Source organism: Netta rufina (genome assembly GCF_964035555.1).
Source record: "Netta rufina genome assembly, chromosome: 2".
Taxonomy (NCBI): Eukaryota; Metazoa; Chordata; class Aves; order Anseriformes; family Anatidae; genus Netta; species Netta rufina.
This window is the reverse complement of record NC_140124.1, coordinates 90,651,484-90,669,686: the sequence shown is the minus strand read 5'-3', so window position 1 is coordinate 90,669,686 and position 18,203 is coordinate 90,651,484. Positions and strand designations below refer to the sequence as shown.

General features: G+C 37.8%; 1 protein-coding gene across 1 annotated transcript in view; it reads left to right on the top strand.

Annotated features, from left to right (window-relative positions):
* PTPN3 (protein tyrosine phosphatase non-receptor type 3) overlaps positions 1-2,859 on the top strand; it is a 122,353-nt gene extending 119,494 nt beyond the window's left edge. The window contains exon 27 of the mRNA XM_084306877.1: positions 2,657-2,859. Coding sequence (XP_084163003.1) covers positions 2,657-2,734 — 78 coding nt within the window. The 3' untranslated portion in view covers positions 2,735-2,859. The remainder of the gene's footprint in view (positions 1-2,656) is intronic.
* Positions 2,860-18,203: the final 15,344 nt, after the last annotated feature.

Below are 18,203 nucleotides of genomic sequence, written 5' to 3'. Positions count from 1 at the left end.
TGAAATATGAAAATAAGAGTGTTTTTTTTTTAAGATGAAGATGGTTTGATAACAATTTGAGATTACGAGGACAATTTTGCTAGCTATGAAAATGAACTTCGTGATGTTAGAGACAAGGGATGGGAGGCTCCACTTCCTTGTATAGAAGTTGAACAACAGAATATTAAGTATGTGTCGTGGTTTAACCCGGCTGGCAGCTAAACACCACGCAGCCGTTCGCTCACCTTCCCCCCTCCCTCTCTGGGACGGGGGAGAGAAATGGAAAGTGAAGCCCGTGAGTTGAGATAAAGACAGTTTAATAAGACAGGAAAATAATAATAATAATAATAATAATACAATGATGATAATAGTACTACTACTAATAATATGTACAAACAAGTGATGCACAATGCAATTGCTCACCACCCGCTGACCGATGCCCAGCTTAACCCCGAGCAGTCCGGCCCCCTCCCCCCGGCTAGCCACCCCTATATATTGTTTAGCATGACGTCAGATGGTATGGAATACCCCTTTGGCTAGTTTGGGTCACCTGTCCTGGGTCTGTCCCCTCCCAGCTCTTACTGCACCCCCAGCCTGCCTGTTGGCAGGACAGAGCAAAAGTCTGAGGTGTCCTTGGCTTGGTATAAGCACTGCTCTGCAGCAATTAAAACATCGGGGTGTTATCAGCACTCTCCTCATCCTAAGCCAAAACACAGCATTCCACCAGCTACTAGGAAGAAAATTAATTCTGTTCTAACTGAAACCAGGACAGTATGCGTTATCTGAAAGAGCTAAATGCCCTACAGCAAATCAAAGTAAAGTGGTCTAGACCAACAAAGTCAGCAGTTAAATCTTTTTTCTTTAAAGAAAAGAAAAAAAAAAAGAGAGAGCTTTGGTTTCCACTTGAACAGGGGAATCCCAAAATCACAGAACATTTAAGGTTGGAAGGGACCTGATCCAGGGGGGTTGCCCAGTTCTAGCAGTCTGGCCTGAAGCATGTTCAGGAGCTCATTAGAGACTGTACATGTACTCCAGCTCTGCGAAGATGATATACATAGCCAGATGCATGTTGTGAGTTAAGATCAGGGCATACTCAGTAAGAATGGACTTGGCAGAGCTATTAACAGATCAGTTTAGTGTCTGCTGTTAATCATGCAAAAGCTGTAGTTTCTCAAAGATCTGTAATTTGGTTATCAGAAACAGGAAGACAAAAGCTTCAATCAGTATAATCACGCTACAATATAAATTGTATAGCTATATGGCCTTCCATTTGGGGAAAAAAATAGCACTATATTCCATTAAAGAGAAATTAGATATATTAAACGAGGTAGAAAGTAGCGCTTTTAGGACATACATAAGAACTAGTTACCAACTGAGCAGTAGGAATACAGGCAACAGATAACAGCAAAGAAAACAAGTAGTCAGAGCCTGAGTCAGAGGAAGCAACGCTGAAGTGTTCATTCATATTGGTTCAACAACTTGATCATACAAAGAAGTTAACAGAAGTAGTGAACAGCGCTAAATATCACAGTTGACTTGTTCAGGCAGTAAAAATATGCAAATGAAAATAAGAGAAAAGTCAAGGTAATTAAGAAATAAAGACAAAAGAACAAAGTGATATTGGAGGTGGGAGTAATTGACTGAAGAGTTGAAAGAAAAGGCAAGAAACTTGAGATGCAGATAATGAATTTCTATCCCCAACTTTTCCTTAAGCTTTTCTGTGCTTAAGAGAAAATGTATTGGACATGTATGGACAAGAATAAAGTTCATAACTACTGGTATTGAAATGCAACGTGAGGTCCTTCACAGAGTGAGCATCGTGCTTTAGTCCTGTCCTGTGGGAGATACTGGGGGAATGTTTCCAGATCCTTCTGGAGAGTTGATGAGAACTGATGTAAAAGGGCAGCTGGGAGGCATTGTAATAGTATAATTCAGAAAGCAAACATCTAATTTGTGAATACCTTATAAAAACTAAATGAGCTCAACATGTTGAGGGACAAAAAAATTAATGTGGCTGCTGCTCTTCAGAAAATACTCATTCCAAAGGTTTTGATCACTTTCTGCTATGGCAGAAGATGATGTGTGGCCTGATTACAAATTTAAAATCGAGCAACTCTACCTTCTGCAATAGTGTAGCCAAAAAAAAAAAAAAATTTAGTAAGGTATTATGGACTCTATCAATATATCCTATGTGATAACTCTAAATGCATTTTTGGCTATGTAACTGAAATGTGTCCAGTAATATCTAACAGCAAGATTGGCAAGATTAGAGTACTTGTAATTACCAGGTAACAACACAAAAATATTTAGGTGAGATTTATAAAAGGCTTAAATATCTAGTTGGACTAAATTCAAAACAAACATAAAAATTTACAAATTTACATAGCTTTTACAAATAAATTGTATTCTCTGGGATTTAAGGTTGTTCTTTTAAATTTGGGTATTGGGTTTTCCTTAGTGTGAGACTTGTAATGCTTCTCATTGAAATAAGTAAATGTTCCCTTTGTGTCCTGTGAATGCAACCAGGGGAGCTGGATTTTCTCCTTCTGTCTTTGTACCTCCTCTCCTGACATTGTCCAGGAGAAAAGGAAGCAATGAGACTGTTAGCAGTATTAAATAATAACCGTATAATCAGGAGTCCTAACTAATCCACCAAAAATGTTTTTTTCTTTTACAGAGTCAGTACAAATTTGTTTGTGAAGCTATTCTTCGTGTTTACAAAGAAGGTTTGATTCGACCACTGGATTCCAGTTAGCACAGCAGTGAAGGATGAAACTATTTTCCCCTAAAAAGACTGCTTTTTAAGTAAAGCAGAAGCTTGTTTCTCAAAGCAACTAGAATGGACTAGAAGCCCATGGGAAGACAGATGAGCACATTTGAACAGTGGCACTTTAAATTTCTCAAGAAAATTGCTATATCGTGTACAGTATAAAGAAATCGTGTAGATAAATGAGAGCAATTGTGTGTAATATGCTTTATTTACATAGGCACCATAAACAATCATGGAAACCTTAATACATATCTTTCACTGCCTTAAAACACCCCTTTCTTTGGAAGTTACAAAGGTCCTTGGGTTTCTTTTGAAAATACAAAAGGAAAACTACTAGTATTGAAATTATTCAGTTTAAGAAGGTATTTAGTATCTTTGTATTGTATGGAAGTTCATTGAAGGTGAATTTGTAGCGTTCTTATTGGGACTCTAAATATTTATGAGAATGTAACCTTAACTTCAAAAGGCTGAAAATCTTCAAAGGCTAATGCATAACTACTGTACGTTAAGAGCTGGATAAATTAGGTATTCAGTTTCCATAAATCTATTAGTATGCCAGCTGTTATAATATGCTGTATCACTGTTTGTAATGTACAAAATGATGCTGCGTTTATACAGGTGGTACAGTCTACATCTTTTCTTGATCATTTTTAACTTGCAGTTTATCCTTCCAACAGTGACCTACTTCTTAGTGTTAGCTATTGTATTTCTTTTCTTTCTGTGTCTGCTGTCCTCCTTGACACTTGTTTTTCATTGCTTTTTCCATATGTGGACTGAAAACATTTTAACCTAAAATGAGGTTTTATTTCACCTTTGTTTCCATGTGTATTATGAGTTCTCAGATGTAAATGTGGATTAATGTTGCACACAAGTACTAGACTTTTGACTTGCTGTATATGCAAAGTAGTCTAATCCAATACTGGAAGAAAAATTACTACTGAACCCATCAAATACATTGCTGCTAATTCAAGGTGTGAAGCTTACAAGGGCACGGGTGTTGCTAGTGTTCAGGTGGTGATAAAACATTGACTTGCTGCCCTTCAGCAAAAACTGTACTCCTATCCAGTGAAACACAATTCTCTGTTGCAAGAGTTCTGTGGATTTACTGTGTTTCTTGCTTTATGGAAATGCAGCTAAATTCATACGAAGATTGACATAGAGAGAACGAGTTTGTACATTGCTAAATAATTCACCCTAAGGTACACTGGTCTCCATTTCATTTCAAATGGGAAAATTGGACTTTCTGAACAATATAACCACATTTGTATGATGTTAATTTATTTTGTGTGTGCTTTTTGATTACCCTGAGATAGTTTCTTCATTTCTGAATGGTGTTAAAAAAGTAAATTCTAAGGGACTGTTTAAAACTATATTATTTAAAAGATTAGTCCTAAATAAGGAAAAACATTTGAGGCATATTAGCCAGATGTTTATATGTATATAGAAGGAAAAATTAGACAATTTTCTTTTTAGAGGTATATATATTACACATACACAAACTTTCAGATATATTTTAAAACTATGGTTTGTATTATGAATATTGTCATATATCTGGAGTTTCATTCTGGAAACTGCCACAGCTGTACAATATGCATCTTTCATGTTACCAGAAGGTTGTGTTTGTTGGTTTTTTTTTTTTTTTTTTTTTTTTTTCCCCTCCCAGGATGACTGAAAAGTGAATGTAGTATGTGCTAAATTGCTAACCCTGGTCTTCTATAGGCCTAGTCTTTTCTTCCAGGTTACATTAGTTATAAGTAGAGAAAAGAAGATACCTGGTTACTATTTATTGATCAAAAGAGAGTTTTTTAGTTGGTACTCACAGGGTCATTGGAAACACAGAAATCGTCTTGGCTTTGTAGGTTGTGAATAAATTTGTGTTTGTTCTTATATATTGCATTCCAAATTTTACCTTTGCTAAAGTTTTTATAGTGCACTGGGTTTTTAAATTCCTACTTGACTGGGCACAGATTAAAAGGCAAGAGACTAACTCTGGTTCACTCTTCACTTGCTAAACTGCATCAGGTCACTCAATCCATCTGTGGCATCAAACATGGAATACTTCTGGATATGCACATTTTGCTTGGGAAGCTTTTTTTGAAAAATGCCTCTGAAAAATTGTTGTACAAGTACAAGCTGTCTGCAATTGTTTGGGAGAACACTGAGGAGTGAGACAATGTGAGTAGTGGGCACTGAAGAACCTGTGCTTGCTGGCTAGTTTTTCTGTTTTTTGTTTTTGTGTTTTTTTTTGTTTTTTTTTTTTTTTAAAAAAAAAAGCTCTCTTTTGTTGTAACATATGTGCCTTTCTGTTAAAACATCTTCTGAAGTTGTGTTGTGACCAGATCTCAGAGTTGCTGCTTGCAGGTGGCGTGACTTGTAATTAATAGTTTGTCAAGAAGTGAAAAAGGCACAGGAAAAAAAGGCAAGAGAATAAATAGTAAGAAAATATTTAGAGCATCTCTGTGACATTTGTTTCTTTCATAGAAGTAATTAATTACTTACCGCTTGTGTTCAGGGTTAATGACATATTCCTATCACTATTTATGTTTCTTCATGTTGAATATGTATTTTACCAAAACTTGGTAAATTTCTTCAGTATGTAACTCCAGCCTCAAGATACATAGTATAGGTTTGACTTGCGTTAGCGTGTGTGTTTTTATTTGATAATGGTCATATTATGACAACTGCTGCTCTTGTTCTGGTAAAGTTAGATGGTTTCAGTAATAGCATTCTTGAACTCTTACTTGGATTTTAATAACTTGAAATTTCTGGCTACTGATACTCCGCTTAAAGCTATAAAAATGGTAATCTCTATATTATTTGATTTATTATTTTTTTTGTAAAACCACAGAGCAAATACTAACTACACAATTAACTTGTGCATTGTGTCCATCTTTATTTCAGTCTTGCTGGATTTTGCACATGTACCTGTAGGGTCCTTCTGGGAGAATGAAGGGGTTTTTATGTTCTCTCTGTACTGTGTGATGACTTTGCACTGAACGATGTATGCCTTGGATTTGATCTTGCAACCTAAGGATAATTATGAAAACATCATCTTAACTGCTGGCTTTTGTTTCTGAAAGAATTAGAAAACTAAAAACTAAAAAATCAAGTTTCTTGATTTTTCTTGTAAGAGTTTTAATTGCTAACACACAAAACATTTAACTGTGCCAGGCAATCGACAAATAGCAGAAAATGCTGTGAAGTCAAGATTATATAGAATCTTCCTAAATATTTTAACCCCCCCCCTTTTTTTTTTTTTTTTTTTTTTTTTTTGCCTGTGCTTGTGTGAGCATGACAATAAGCATATAAAACTTCTACTATGGTGGAGGATGAGGAGGGAGAACCTTTGAGATTTTCACCACTGTGAAATACACTAACAAGAATCCCTCTGAATTAAACAATTTTTGATTAGGTGGCTTTATATTTGATACAGAAATAACTAAGATGCTTATTCACTGTGTCTTCAAAAATATTAAAAGGGAGCACTTCTGAGATAGAGGTGGGAGGGAGAGATCTTTATTGAAAAGGAGAAAAAATAGAGCTATAAACCATGAACGCCCTTTGTGTAACAGGATGTGTAAAATACAAATAATTAAAATACAACCAAACCTTGAATAGTGGTATTTTGCACCAAAAAAAAAAAAAAAAAATTTAATCCAGGGGTTTGCTCACTATAATCTTCTCTTTAGATGTTGGTACTAAGTTATATGCAGTCAAAATATACCTAGGAGTCCAGCAATACCTTTTAATGCACTCTTTTTCTTTCTTTAACAGATGGTTTTATTTTCTTCCCTTCTTTTCTACTGTGCAATACTTGGTTTAAAATAAATAAATCTATCTAAAGATCTGTAGCTCTGAAATATGTAATGAATTGTGCATTTGCTTTATTACAAGCATAATACCATTTTACAAGACAAGATTCTCCTTGTAGATAATGTTCTTAGGTGTCAGACTGAATGCATAAATGGTCCACTGCTTGAAAATAGACACGGCGTGGTTCATTTCTGATCAATTAAAATTTAAGCATTGTTACTTCACTGAAAACAGTTTTATTGTCATATCCTTAAATGTAACATTTAGGTGCAAATTTATTTTATTCATTCATATAAAGCTTTTCCAGAGTGCACGCTGGGAAGTGTTTGTGCTTCAGCTGGTAACCTGCAATTAGTCTACTTGGTTAAAAACATTTATGAATTGAAACTATACAGAAGGTAAAGTTGTGTCATGAAGCACATTGTTCAAAGGCAGTTGAAAGCCAAGTGAATGATTAATTCATTATATAAAGCATAATGTTTTGATTAAATGGATTCTCATGCATTTAAGTTCTGACACTGATAGTGTTAAGCCATCTCAGATTACTGTCTATTTTAACAATAGCATTATATTAACAGTTTAAATATAGCAATTTAATGAAATACGGGTTAGTTTTAGTGTACTTTAAAATATTTAATGTTTCAGTTGTTCAGTAGCTGTACAATCTTCAAACAACAGTATCCTCAATCACTATAACTTGCCGTAAGAGGGAGGAAAAAAATCTTGTAATGCAAGAGAATGACTAGCGTGTGATTTTCCATGGACTTCACCATTTTTCATCTCAGACTAACCCTGTCACAATAGTGCTCTGGTTTGAATATTGGTAATGAGCAATGGTTAAGGACCATGGAAGTAATGGAAAAAACAAATTCTGTAGACTGCTGACACTGTTTAGTTTGGGCTATAGTTAAGACACTGGTAGCTAGTGTCTTTTTTTTTTTTTCTTTTTTTTTTTCTTTTTTTTTTAATAATTTCAAGTTCACCCTGAGAGGCAACTTCAGGAAGGGAAAGCAGAATGTACCTTTTTAGACCTCTGATTTTGTTGCAGGCTACTTGGGTAAGAGTCTTAGGTGGCATGCTCTTCTGAGCTTAGCTGCAGTTTTTGAGTCTTCGGTGAAATTTGTATTTAAAATATTAAAACATTGCCTTTATTGAAACGCTTCAGTTTACAGTCAGTTTCTCAGTTACTTTCTTGGCTTTCATGATGTAATTTCTTGAGTTGTCATTGTTTTACCTTATCAGACACTTTCAAGTTTCTCACAACCGTAAAACTGTAGGGAACGTCTTGTTCAGAGCAGATAAGATCTATATTTATTTATTTTTATTTTTTTTTAATGAAATAAAATGTTTTAAACAGCTACAGTAAGGATGGGAAATGCAATTTTGTCCCCTTTGTGGAATCCTTTTCTATGGACTAATTGCATCATTTCTCTTGGAACAATTTCTTTAGTAAAAAGCCCTACTGTTGGGATTTCATTTTTGTCAAACTGACCCAAAAAGGAATTATAAGGTGAATATTTTCCTCACATACTGCTGTTTTTAAATAATATTAAGCAAAATTGAAATCTTTCCCTTCTAAAAATGATTTTGACTGCTTTCATTTAGTGTCTTTTCCTGTGATTGCATATGGAACTTGAATGGGGCTGGGTAACTAGTGAGGTTGCAAAGAGCAAACATGTTGTGCTAGATCAGTTAAAGCCATTACCAACATCAATTACCAACTGAAGCCAGTCTGTCATCATATTTCTATCAGCCTTCTGTAGAATGACTGTTTCTTGATAGGAAGTCTTTGGAGCTTGCTCTCCAGATATCAGGAGGTCATCTTGTGTTAAACTAAAGTAGATGTGTTTTTTTGTTTGTTTGTTTTTGTGTGTTTTTTTTTTTCAACAAGAAAAAAAAATCAGTAAAAAAGTGAAGTAGGGCTGTTTATTCAATTCTGTACAAAACACGCTTATACAAAAACAAAAAAGGCAAGCTGATTGATGGTAGCTGTTGAGTTATTCTTCATCAGTGCCTGTCTAATTCAGAGCTTAGGATATATGAATAAAAACCTGGTATAACTGATTTTTTATTATTTTTTTTTAATAGAAATTAAGTGACTGTATGTAGAAATTGGGTGGGGAATTGGTATATGTGCTCAAATGTAAATATATTTCAAATCCAGATCTTGCAAAATAAATGTCAAGTACCGATGCTTATATTCCAGAGAGCTGTGCGGCGAGTACTAAACATAATTTATTTAGGTTTTCACACTTCATTGTATAACCTTAACAGAGAGATGTACGATAAATAAAAGGGACAGTCCTATCAAGGCCTGAAGTTGTTGGGCATTCATAACAACAAATGATGTATTGTTTAAAACTGACCTTTGATGCAATGGAGAGGGAAATGTGCTTAATAGTACTTTTTGAAATTACATAAAATTTGGGAAAGCTGAAGTATTCTTGGCAAGCTTTGTACAAGATCCTGCTATTCTAGTCAATAAGTTCATATTTTCATGTGCTCAGTTAATGTTTTTCATCAGAGATGTAGAAAAGCCTTGAAAGGTAATAGTCATTCTGTGATACAGCTGTTAGTTTTTTGTTTTGTTTTGTTTTTTATTTTGTTTTTTTGGTCAGTGGATGTTTCTGTACCACTCTTTACTTTCTTCTTCTGAGATCTTAGGTGCCAGTGCATTAAAGGAATAAAATAATGTATCTGATGTATTTGGAAGGTAAGGAAAGAGTTTATTTTGTATCCCAAGCTGTGCTTTTCTTTAAAATCATTTGAAATGTAAATTAATGTTGATATCGCAAAGCCTAATTTATTGGTAAAGATGTAGACACCTCCTGAAATGAATGTATCTTTTTTATTATTATTTTTATAGGAATAAAGTATTGGTTAATGTTTCCAGTATAGTTTTCTTGGGGTTTGGATCTCTTAAGAACAAAACTATTACAACCACCATTTTATGCTTATTGGTTAAAGGCTAATGGTGAAATAAAGCATTTTTGTCTATATGGCTTTGCTGTGGCTTTATTGATGAAATTATTGAGTTGTATGAAAAAGTTACTTTTTAAATGCCTTTTAAAAACAGCACATGGCTGTATCTTGAATTTTATCAAAGCAAGCAAGCTGGTATGGGAAGTGTCTGCTCCATAAAGAGTGTGAAATTTTTTTTATAAAGAGCTTGCTGGAGAAGTAAAGCAACCAGTAAGCCCAAAATTTGTAGGGCTATTCCCCTTTCAACATTTTTTTTTTTTTTTAAGAGAATTATCTTGATTAATTAAACCAATAAGCCTTTGTACTCATGACATATATGGCCACATACATAATTGTTTGAAAGTAGATTTTATTTCACTTTTTGTTTGCTGCTGCCTATAAAATGTGCAGATGGGATTTCCCATCCATCACAGTACTCCCAGAATTACCTGTTGTTACTCTGGGCTTCTTGTCATGTTTTCACAGCAAAGCAGAGACTAGTGAAGCCATCCTTGAATTATTTTCCTTTGCATGTGTATGTGAAATACAAGTTTATAGGTTTCAAACCAGAAAATACACTGAAGAATGAACCCAACGCTACTAGATGGGTAGAGCATTGACCTTTAAATGTTTGGGGTTTGGTTAAGAACTGGAGTAGCTGTTAGTAAGCACTTTTTTGCTATTGACAAGAGATGGCTCTGCCTACTAATTAGTCTTTTTAAGCTCTGGACCAATAATCCTTCAGGATGATTGCTGTGCATCCTGATGAAGCTACAAATTCAATGACATCTTTGTGAGAGAAAGTAGAAGGCCAAAACAAGCCATGTGGGCGGCTGGGCCATAAGGTTGGAATTTCTTACAGGTGCATGGCAAACTGTACCAAGTTGGAGGTTTTGCTGAAAATCCCCATGAAACAGCTTACAGAAAGAGGTAGCAGTGTCTTCACAACTTTTAGCAGGATAGGACATGGAAGAGCCTTTTGGAGGATATTTAAGGCAGAAGTAGATGTATGCATGCTTCAGTTGCTTGTATACTTGACTCCAAACCCAGGATTGTATTGTCAAGGCTTGCCCTGAGCTTTTAGATTGTTCTCATTTAAAACTAACTATTGAACTGTTGCTCCTTGCAAACTACAAAGCAATATCTTGTCTGAGTATGTGGATCCTCGGCTCTAACCTGGGTAGCTCGGATCATGCATGTTCAGAAGCATTAACATAAACATAGTGTAGCTCTTTGGATTTACGTTCATTTATACAAATTTCAAGTTACCATACACTGTCAGTTTCAAAGCAGGCTGACTTAAGTATACTAATTAGCCTAAGAGGATGTAGTGACTCCAGCCTTCTGGTTACATGCCAAAAATTAAAGTGTATTTTGTTTTTGAAGCTATTCGTTGTATCCTGACCAGACGCAATGTTATTTTGTGTTCAGAAAGTCATATCTGTATTATTTTCACCTGTGCTGCTGCAATATTTATTAGTTTAAGAATTGCTATTACAAAAGAATCCATTCTATTTGCTTAAGTGTTCCTCAGAAATCTCATTGCTGAGGGCATTTGCATTTTGAATAAAGTGTCATTTTTGTCCTCACTGAATTTCCTCTAGTATTGTATCTCTGCTACATCTGTAACACTGCCTGCATTTCATGAGATACCAGAGGATAGGCAGAAGTCTCTGGCTGTCTTGTGCATGCAGCTTCTCCAAGAGCTCTTCCTTGTACCAGGAAGTTGTGGGGCTAATTTTGAAGATTGAAGCAGGAACTGAGGGAGAAACAGAACCGCCAGCTCAAGGCAAGTTAGGACTGAACAGAGCCCAGATGCTACACACAAGGACCACAGAAGGATGCTACATGCTACAGGACCAGAGCTTGATTGAACCTTCTGAAGCAAGTGGCTGACAATTTACAAGGAGCTTCTTCCTCTTCTTCCTGTTCTCTTTAGATTTTTACTTGAAGGAAGGCAGGCAATTAGCTAAATTTCCTGTGGTAGGAGTGCTAGAGCTGGTCTGAGTCCCCTTTGGAGTGGAAAGGTTTCCTCTCTCCTGTAAAGCCACCTGTTCTGTCACAGCCCGATGCATGTCATGTTACTATCCTGTTACTTGACCTAACAGAAGTAGCACTAAGTACTTAAAACCAGCCTGGTCAAACCAACAAGAAAACAGAGCTCCTGAGCTGTGTGAGCCATGTAACCAAGAAACCAATCTTAGCAACTCCTATTGCAAGAGGAGCCTTAAAGACTCACTGAAGTTGCATTACTTTCAAATGTTCTCTCATTTTCTATCAAGTGTATAGTGGGGGGGTGTATAAACATGTGTATATACATATATGCATGTGTGTATATATGTGTAAAAGAGTATATAAATGAATAATGAAAGTAACTCCAAATAGGGCAGAGCAGGCATACATTCACTTCGAATTTTCAAACACAAGAATCCAAAAGGGAGGAGTCTATAACCAAGGTGGCAGTGCAGGTAATATAAATTCATGTATTAATGATGAGTGCTGGCTTCCATGCCTCTGTAATCTTTGTAGTAAAGTGAAAACTTGATCTGATATACTGAAAAAAAATCTGTATATCACCTGTTTTTATTATTTATATGCATAGTGTTTGCTTTTGCAGATTCCTGTAATGCATGTAGAAATTTACTTGTCCAATTAACACTGAATATTACTTTTTTTTTTTTTTTTTTTTTTCTGCCATCTGTGACAAGGTTTGTTGTTGTTAATATCATTGCAACAAGGTTATTTAGATTGAGGACTTTTCTAAGGCTTCACTTATTTAAGTGAATTTCCTGGAATTTGAGGGAGTTTAGATGGCAAAGAGTAGGGAAAATAAAATACTCTATGTAGCCATGATTGCATTCAGCCTATACTTAAACTGACTTACATACAATGTCTTGTGCTGTTAATCAAACCAGTTATTATTTGAGTTTATGTGATACAATTAGGGTGCTTGATGCTGTGCAAATAACTATCAAGTGCAGTCCCAGTTCCAAAGGGCTTTCAGATTGGCTCAGAGCAGAGACAAAACAGTGTATATGTGCACAATCAACCAGACAATGGGATGTAATGAAGCAGGAATACAATATCCTTCTCCTAGGCTAAATAAGAAAGCAAGTAAATGTACACTTCCTCCATCATGGCTCAGTAATAGAAACAATCCCCCAAATCATTTCAGCAGACGTGTTAAGAGAAGAAGCTGAGCCATGTGAACTGACAGGGTTTCTGAAGCATCCAAGTGCAAACAGGGAATGGTATTGTTTGGAGCCTGGATTATCCAAGCACAGAAAGAAATAAGAAAGTCATAGAAACCGAAGTAAGGCATTGTGCCAATGCCTTGAGAGGAAGCCCACATAGTGCAGAGCACTTTCTGGAAAGAGACTTGAAACACTGCACAAAAATTTGCTCCTGCTGTGATCCTATTGTTTAATGGAAACAGGACCTTGGTGAAACTGCTGATTCTTTAAAAGTTTGTACAGAAAAATTAGAGGTTTATTTTCTAGTACAAGGATCTTGCTAGCTTTTTTTTTTTTTTTTTTTTTTTTTTTTTTTGTATTGCTTGTTCATGCAAAAATGAGAGAAAAAAAATAGTAGTAATAGCTGAAATTTTGCAAAGGAAAACACATTTCTCATAACCCCCAATGAATAAAGTACTGTGAATATCTTGTTGCCAAGCAAAGTTTGATTTGCCATAGTGTGAGATGTAGTTATTTATATCCATTCTCCAAAGGGGTAAGGCTAGGTACAGGGACAGTTGCTCACAGCAAAGCTATCAGATCAGGGATCTGAACTTGCAGGCTAAATTCTGGTCCTCTGCACGTGTTGGGGGCAATGCCAGGGATGATACCAGCTCCCAGACTGCTTTACTTGTTCTGTGGGTTGTCCTGTTCATAGAAAAATGTTAGGTGGGGTTCTGCTCTGGAGAAGGCTCATATTAAAAATGGTTGTATTACTGGCTATAGTTGGTAGTAAGGAAGCAACAGCTTTGGGGGGGGCCGCATCAGGACAAAACAGTTTACAAGCAAGTGAAATATTCGTTTCTCCTGGGGTGAATTTAAGAGTAACCCACTCAGCATCCTCTCTGCTAGCAGTGGCCATCCCTTCCTTAACCTAGTTTGTTCTCCATTGCTCACAACACATGTGCCTCCCCTGTGTGCGCAGTGTGCAGTGTTAAATTCTGGCTCTGGCGAGTGGGTAGAGGTGGGTGAGTTGCTGTTGTGCTGGAACAGATGGTGTCTGCAATGCAGCCACCAGCCTTCTGCGTGTGCTGTAGGTGGTTGCTAAAGGAAAAGGGAATAATTCAGAGCTTTTGTTGAAAAGGTTTGTTGGCTTTCTCTTGTTTATTGGGGTGGGGAGGGGGGGAGAGACAATTAGGAAGCTGGGGTCAGTTTGCTTGCTTTAGGGGCTGATGGTTGTCAGCGATGAGGCTTGGTTTATTCAGAAAGGAGCTTGGTGCACTGGGCCAAGGTAACGTGATGGGGATAGTTAAGGGGAATCTAACCAATGGCTTTCTGCCTGTTGATAATTTGCAAGGAGATGGATTACTGGACCACAGCCCACCATTTCCTCATGTTCCCATCTTCCTCTGCTATGTCCCCATCACCTATTGTAGATGAGGCCTGCACTCAGGCCACCTGTCCCTTGTTCCACCTGCCTGTTACCACAGCCTGCACGCTGCCCCTTGCCCTCCCAGCAAACAGCCTGTGGCCCTGACAGGTTCCTTGTCCCACTCAGAGGCCTTTGGCAGGCAGGTGGGGATGTCCTCCATGCACCTGGTGGAGGGTGGCTCCTCTCCTGCCTTGCTGCCCCTCAGGTGACACCATGCGGGCACAGTGACCGCCTGGCCTCTGCCCCAGGGCCTGGTGTGCTGCACACCCTCCTTGCAGGGTCCCTCTCCATGGAGGGGTTTGAAAAAGGTGTAAAAGAGCCATTGAGAGTGATAGCTGGTGAATAATCAGGCACATTGGTGATCCGTAATGGTCTGCTCCTGTCCCCTGGGTTTGAGGTCCTGCATTGGTTTGTGGGGCGTTGGGGATGTACACCGTGCATGTCAATGCATCTGTGCTAATCACTTTTCTTTGAGAAAGGCATCAAAGGTTGACTGGTTGGGAGTAGGTTTTCATGACGGTTTTTCTATAATGATGATAAATATCTTGATAAATGTTGCAATAATTCATTTGTGGCAGCTAGAGTTTCTTTAGCTGAAGACACTCAAATCTACATGAGGGAAAAACTGACAAAACTTGGAGGAGGAGGTAGAGTATTCATGTCCAACAGCCCATGAACATATTTTTTTAGTACAAAAATTGCAGAATATCCTTGAAGACCCGTAGCATTGAAAGTAGGCGCTGAATTCCCTTGTTTAATCATGCAGCAAAGGGTCTGACTTCAGCTCTTTGCTGGGAGCTGTAACACAACCTTAGCTGATTTCCCTGTAACATTGTACTGTGAGCTCCTGCCTAATAAAATTAGAAGATAATTCACATATGTTGTATACTTCACAGCTTAATGTTTCATGCTGAGTGATGTAAGGTATTTATCAACTGGTTTAATAGATCAGATCTCTGCCTGCATCTCCCCACGCTTGGCTGCGTGTGGATTGAGGCTGACAACTCTGCCTTTATGAAAATGTTCCTTCCTCAACCCCATGACTAATGCAGATAATTATTTTTAAGACAACTCTGGATACCACTGCAGTACGCTTTCATGTGCACACAGAAATGTGTATTTACATTCATCTGGCATTTGTGAACCCCAGGGCTCTGTATAAATCTTGCTCTTACGGTGCAGTTTAAATAAATATTTTGTGGGGCCAGTGCCACAGTGGGGAGCCAGTTTGCACAGTCCGGATAACCAGAGGAATAAAACAGTGATTCTGAAATAAATGAAGATAAGCATCAAAGAGATCTCATTTCATGGCATGCTATTAAACTCTTGTAGTCCAGAAGACCCTTGAGGTTGGTCTGTTTCCTACATTGACCTATAATTTCTCCTATCCAAACCCAGCTAACTTGGGAAAGGCTAAAACCTTCTTCTAAATGAGTGGAGGGCAGTGGTGGAATGGAAAAGGATTTGAAAAATCAGAAGCAGAGCCCTTCACGTGAGCTTTGCCTTGCTTTGCTTCCAGGGCTAGGCAGGGTGTCACAACAGCAGGGAGGCAGGAGGACTTGGTTATGATTCTGCATCCGGAGAAATGGCTGGCCTGACTTATGCATTGGAAACAACAGTGAATAAATTCTTGTGACACTTGCATAAAATTAAGAAGAAAAAAAAATTTTTTTAAAGTCACTCTCTTAGATTTTTACATCCCATTATGGCAATGAGTTGAAAGCTAGGTTGATTTGATCTGATTTTTCATGAGTTGGTGGTGGTTGCTTATGTCTCAGTTGCTTGCTGCATGTTCACATATAATTAGATAATTCGTTCCAGTTCTTTTCTAGGAATTGAAATCGAAACCACTTGCTCTATTCTCGGACATTTCAATTTCTTTCTCTTTTTTAAGGGTGTACATCTTGCTTGTCTCTTTCCCATTATCCCATGCTTTCTCCAAGTGCTCAGCAAAAACTTCTTAGTGGTTCTGACAAGCAGCCTGGATGTATCTATCTCTGTTCTGCCTTACCAGAATACTCTTTGGCTTGCTCCTCTTCTGGAATCATCTTGGCACTTACACCCCATCCCTGGGCATTATTCTCCTACCCATCCATGCTCTAGCTGGATCCCTTTCAGTGATGACTAAAGCAAAGAGACATTAATTGCTCTGATGCTCAGTGTTGCCTGCTCCTTTCCCACTGAGGAGTGATCATTGTCTTGCTAATATATTGATTTACATACTTTCCTGTTAAGATTAGTCTTCTCTGGGTCTGGTTTGAGTCCTGGCCTTTTATTTTACCCTTATGAATTCATGCACTTCTGTCATGTTTATCTTGAATAACTTAACGCACTTCATAATTTTTATATTCTTCTTAAGGTTCAGGCTGTTGCAGAGCTTCTGACAGAGTCAAGTTATGCTTCCTCCACACTGGCACAGCACGTGTGTGTGCTGTTAACAGTGTTCCTGTAGGGAGCTACAGAGCCTCCTAAACTCCCTCATCTCTTTCCAGAAAACCATTGCTGTCCTTGAGCGATGAAAATCATTGAATGTCCAAGAGCATTCCAAGAAGATCTTGAGTCTTTCACCTGTTTAAGAGCTTTCTTTTGGGAAAGGAAATCTAAAGGCAACCAAAGTCTGCACCTAATAACTTAGGGAAGAAATAAATAGGGAGAAAAAAAAAAAGGTAAAAAAAAAAAAGCAATCGAAACTGTCTAATGTTTATTGTTAGATAACCTGCAGCAGAACTTGAGTGTGTCCCATACTTCTTTGCTTATTTTCATGACTAATTGGAGACTTAAAATAAGTTTATCCCTGTGTGTTCCATCAGAAAAAAAATAAAAATAAATGTAGAACATAAAAATAAAATAACTCACTGATACATCAAACAAAATAATTCCTTTCTCCTTGTTAGCTTTTTCTATGCTGCTATAAACTTTTTTTCCGAATACTCGTGTTAATAGCAAGAGAATCACACAGAATCACAGAATTTCTAGGTTGGAAGAGACCTCAAGATCATCTAGTCCAACCTCTGACCTAACGCTAGCGAAGAACCAAGGAACATTTCTATTCTTTACCTGATGCAGCAGGAAGTGTGATCACTGAGGGTAAGGATAAGGCTGAGGTTCTCAATGCTGCCTTTACATCTGTATTTAATAGTCTGATCAGTTATCCTCAGGGTACTTAACTCTTTACTTTACAAGGTACTTACAGGGACCTGAACGTCCCCTGTGATTCAGGTAAAGAATCCCCCCCTGTGATCCAGGAAGGATCCATCTGGAGGAGCATATCTTTAAGGCTTCACCAGACAGCCTCCCTCTCCTGCCGTGGCCCATGGAGAGCAGCAGTGCTCCTCCAGTCCTGCACCAGTCCTGCAGGCCTTGCACGAGCCTGGCTAGCACTCCCCATGTGCAGGCAAGCATGGGCTCAGAAGCAACACAGCTCTTATCAGGCCCTCAGTGGCTCTTAGAGCTAAAACCACTTCAGCGTATTTTTTTTCTTCTTCTTCCCCACTCCCATCTCATTTTCCATAAAAAAAAATATTAACAATGTGGCTTTTTTCATCAAATGTTTTCTCCTGGGGTAGAAATTCATTTTCTGCCCTCTTGAAATTCTTCCTTGCTAGACCCCAGGGGAGAGCAGCAATATCAAAGCCTGGGCTGCTGAAGTGGTGCACACACAATGTTCTGACAAGCAATGGCAAAGAGACTTGATTGTATTTGCATCTCACAGCAGCTGACACTAATGTGCACAGCTAAAATAAATCCAAACGATACCACACATTTATGATCAATGCTTAAGCAAGTTGCTAGCTTAGTAATCAGAAAGGCTAATGATGATTAAATTTGCCTGGAAATACGCTGGCACGCAAGAAGTAATATTTTTTATCTCCTCGCGTAACTGAATTAGATATGAAGGCTACACAAAAACTACACAGAATCTTTCCTTTAAGCTGGATATATGCTTCTAGATGCCTTGGAGGCAGTGTTTATGTATTTTCTGAACATTAGTAAGTGCACTGGAGGCCAAGCCTGCTGGAACGCTTCTGCTGGAGAGGAAGGAAGAGCAGGCACTTCAGGCAGTGCCGGGGTGGTG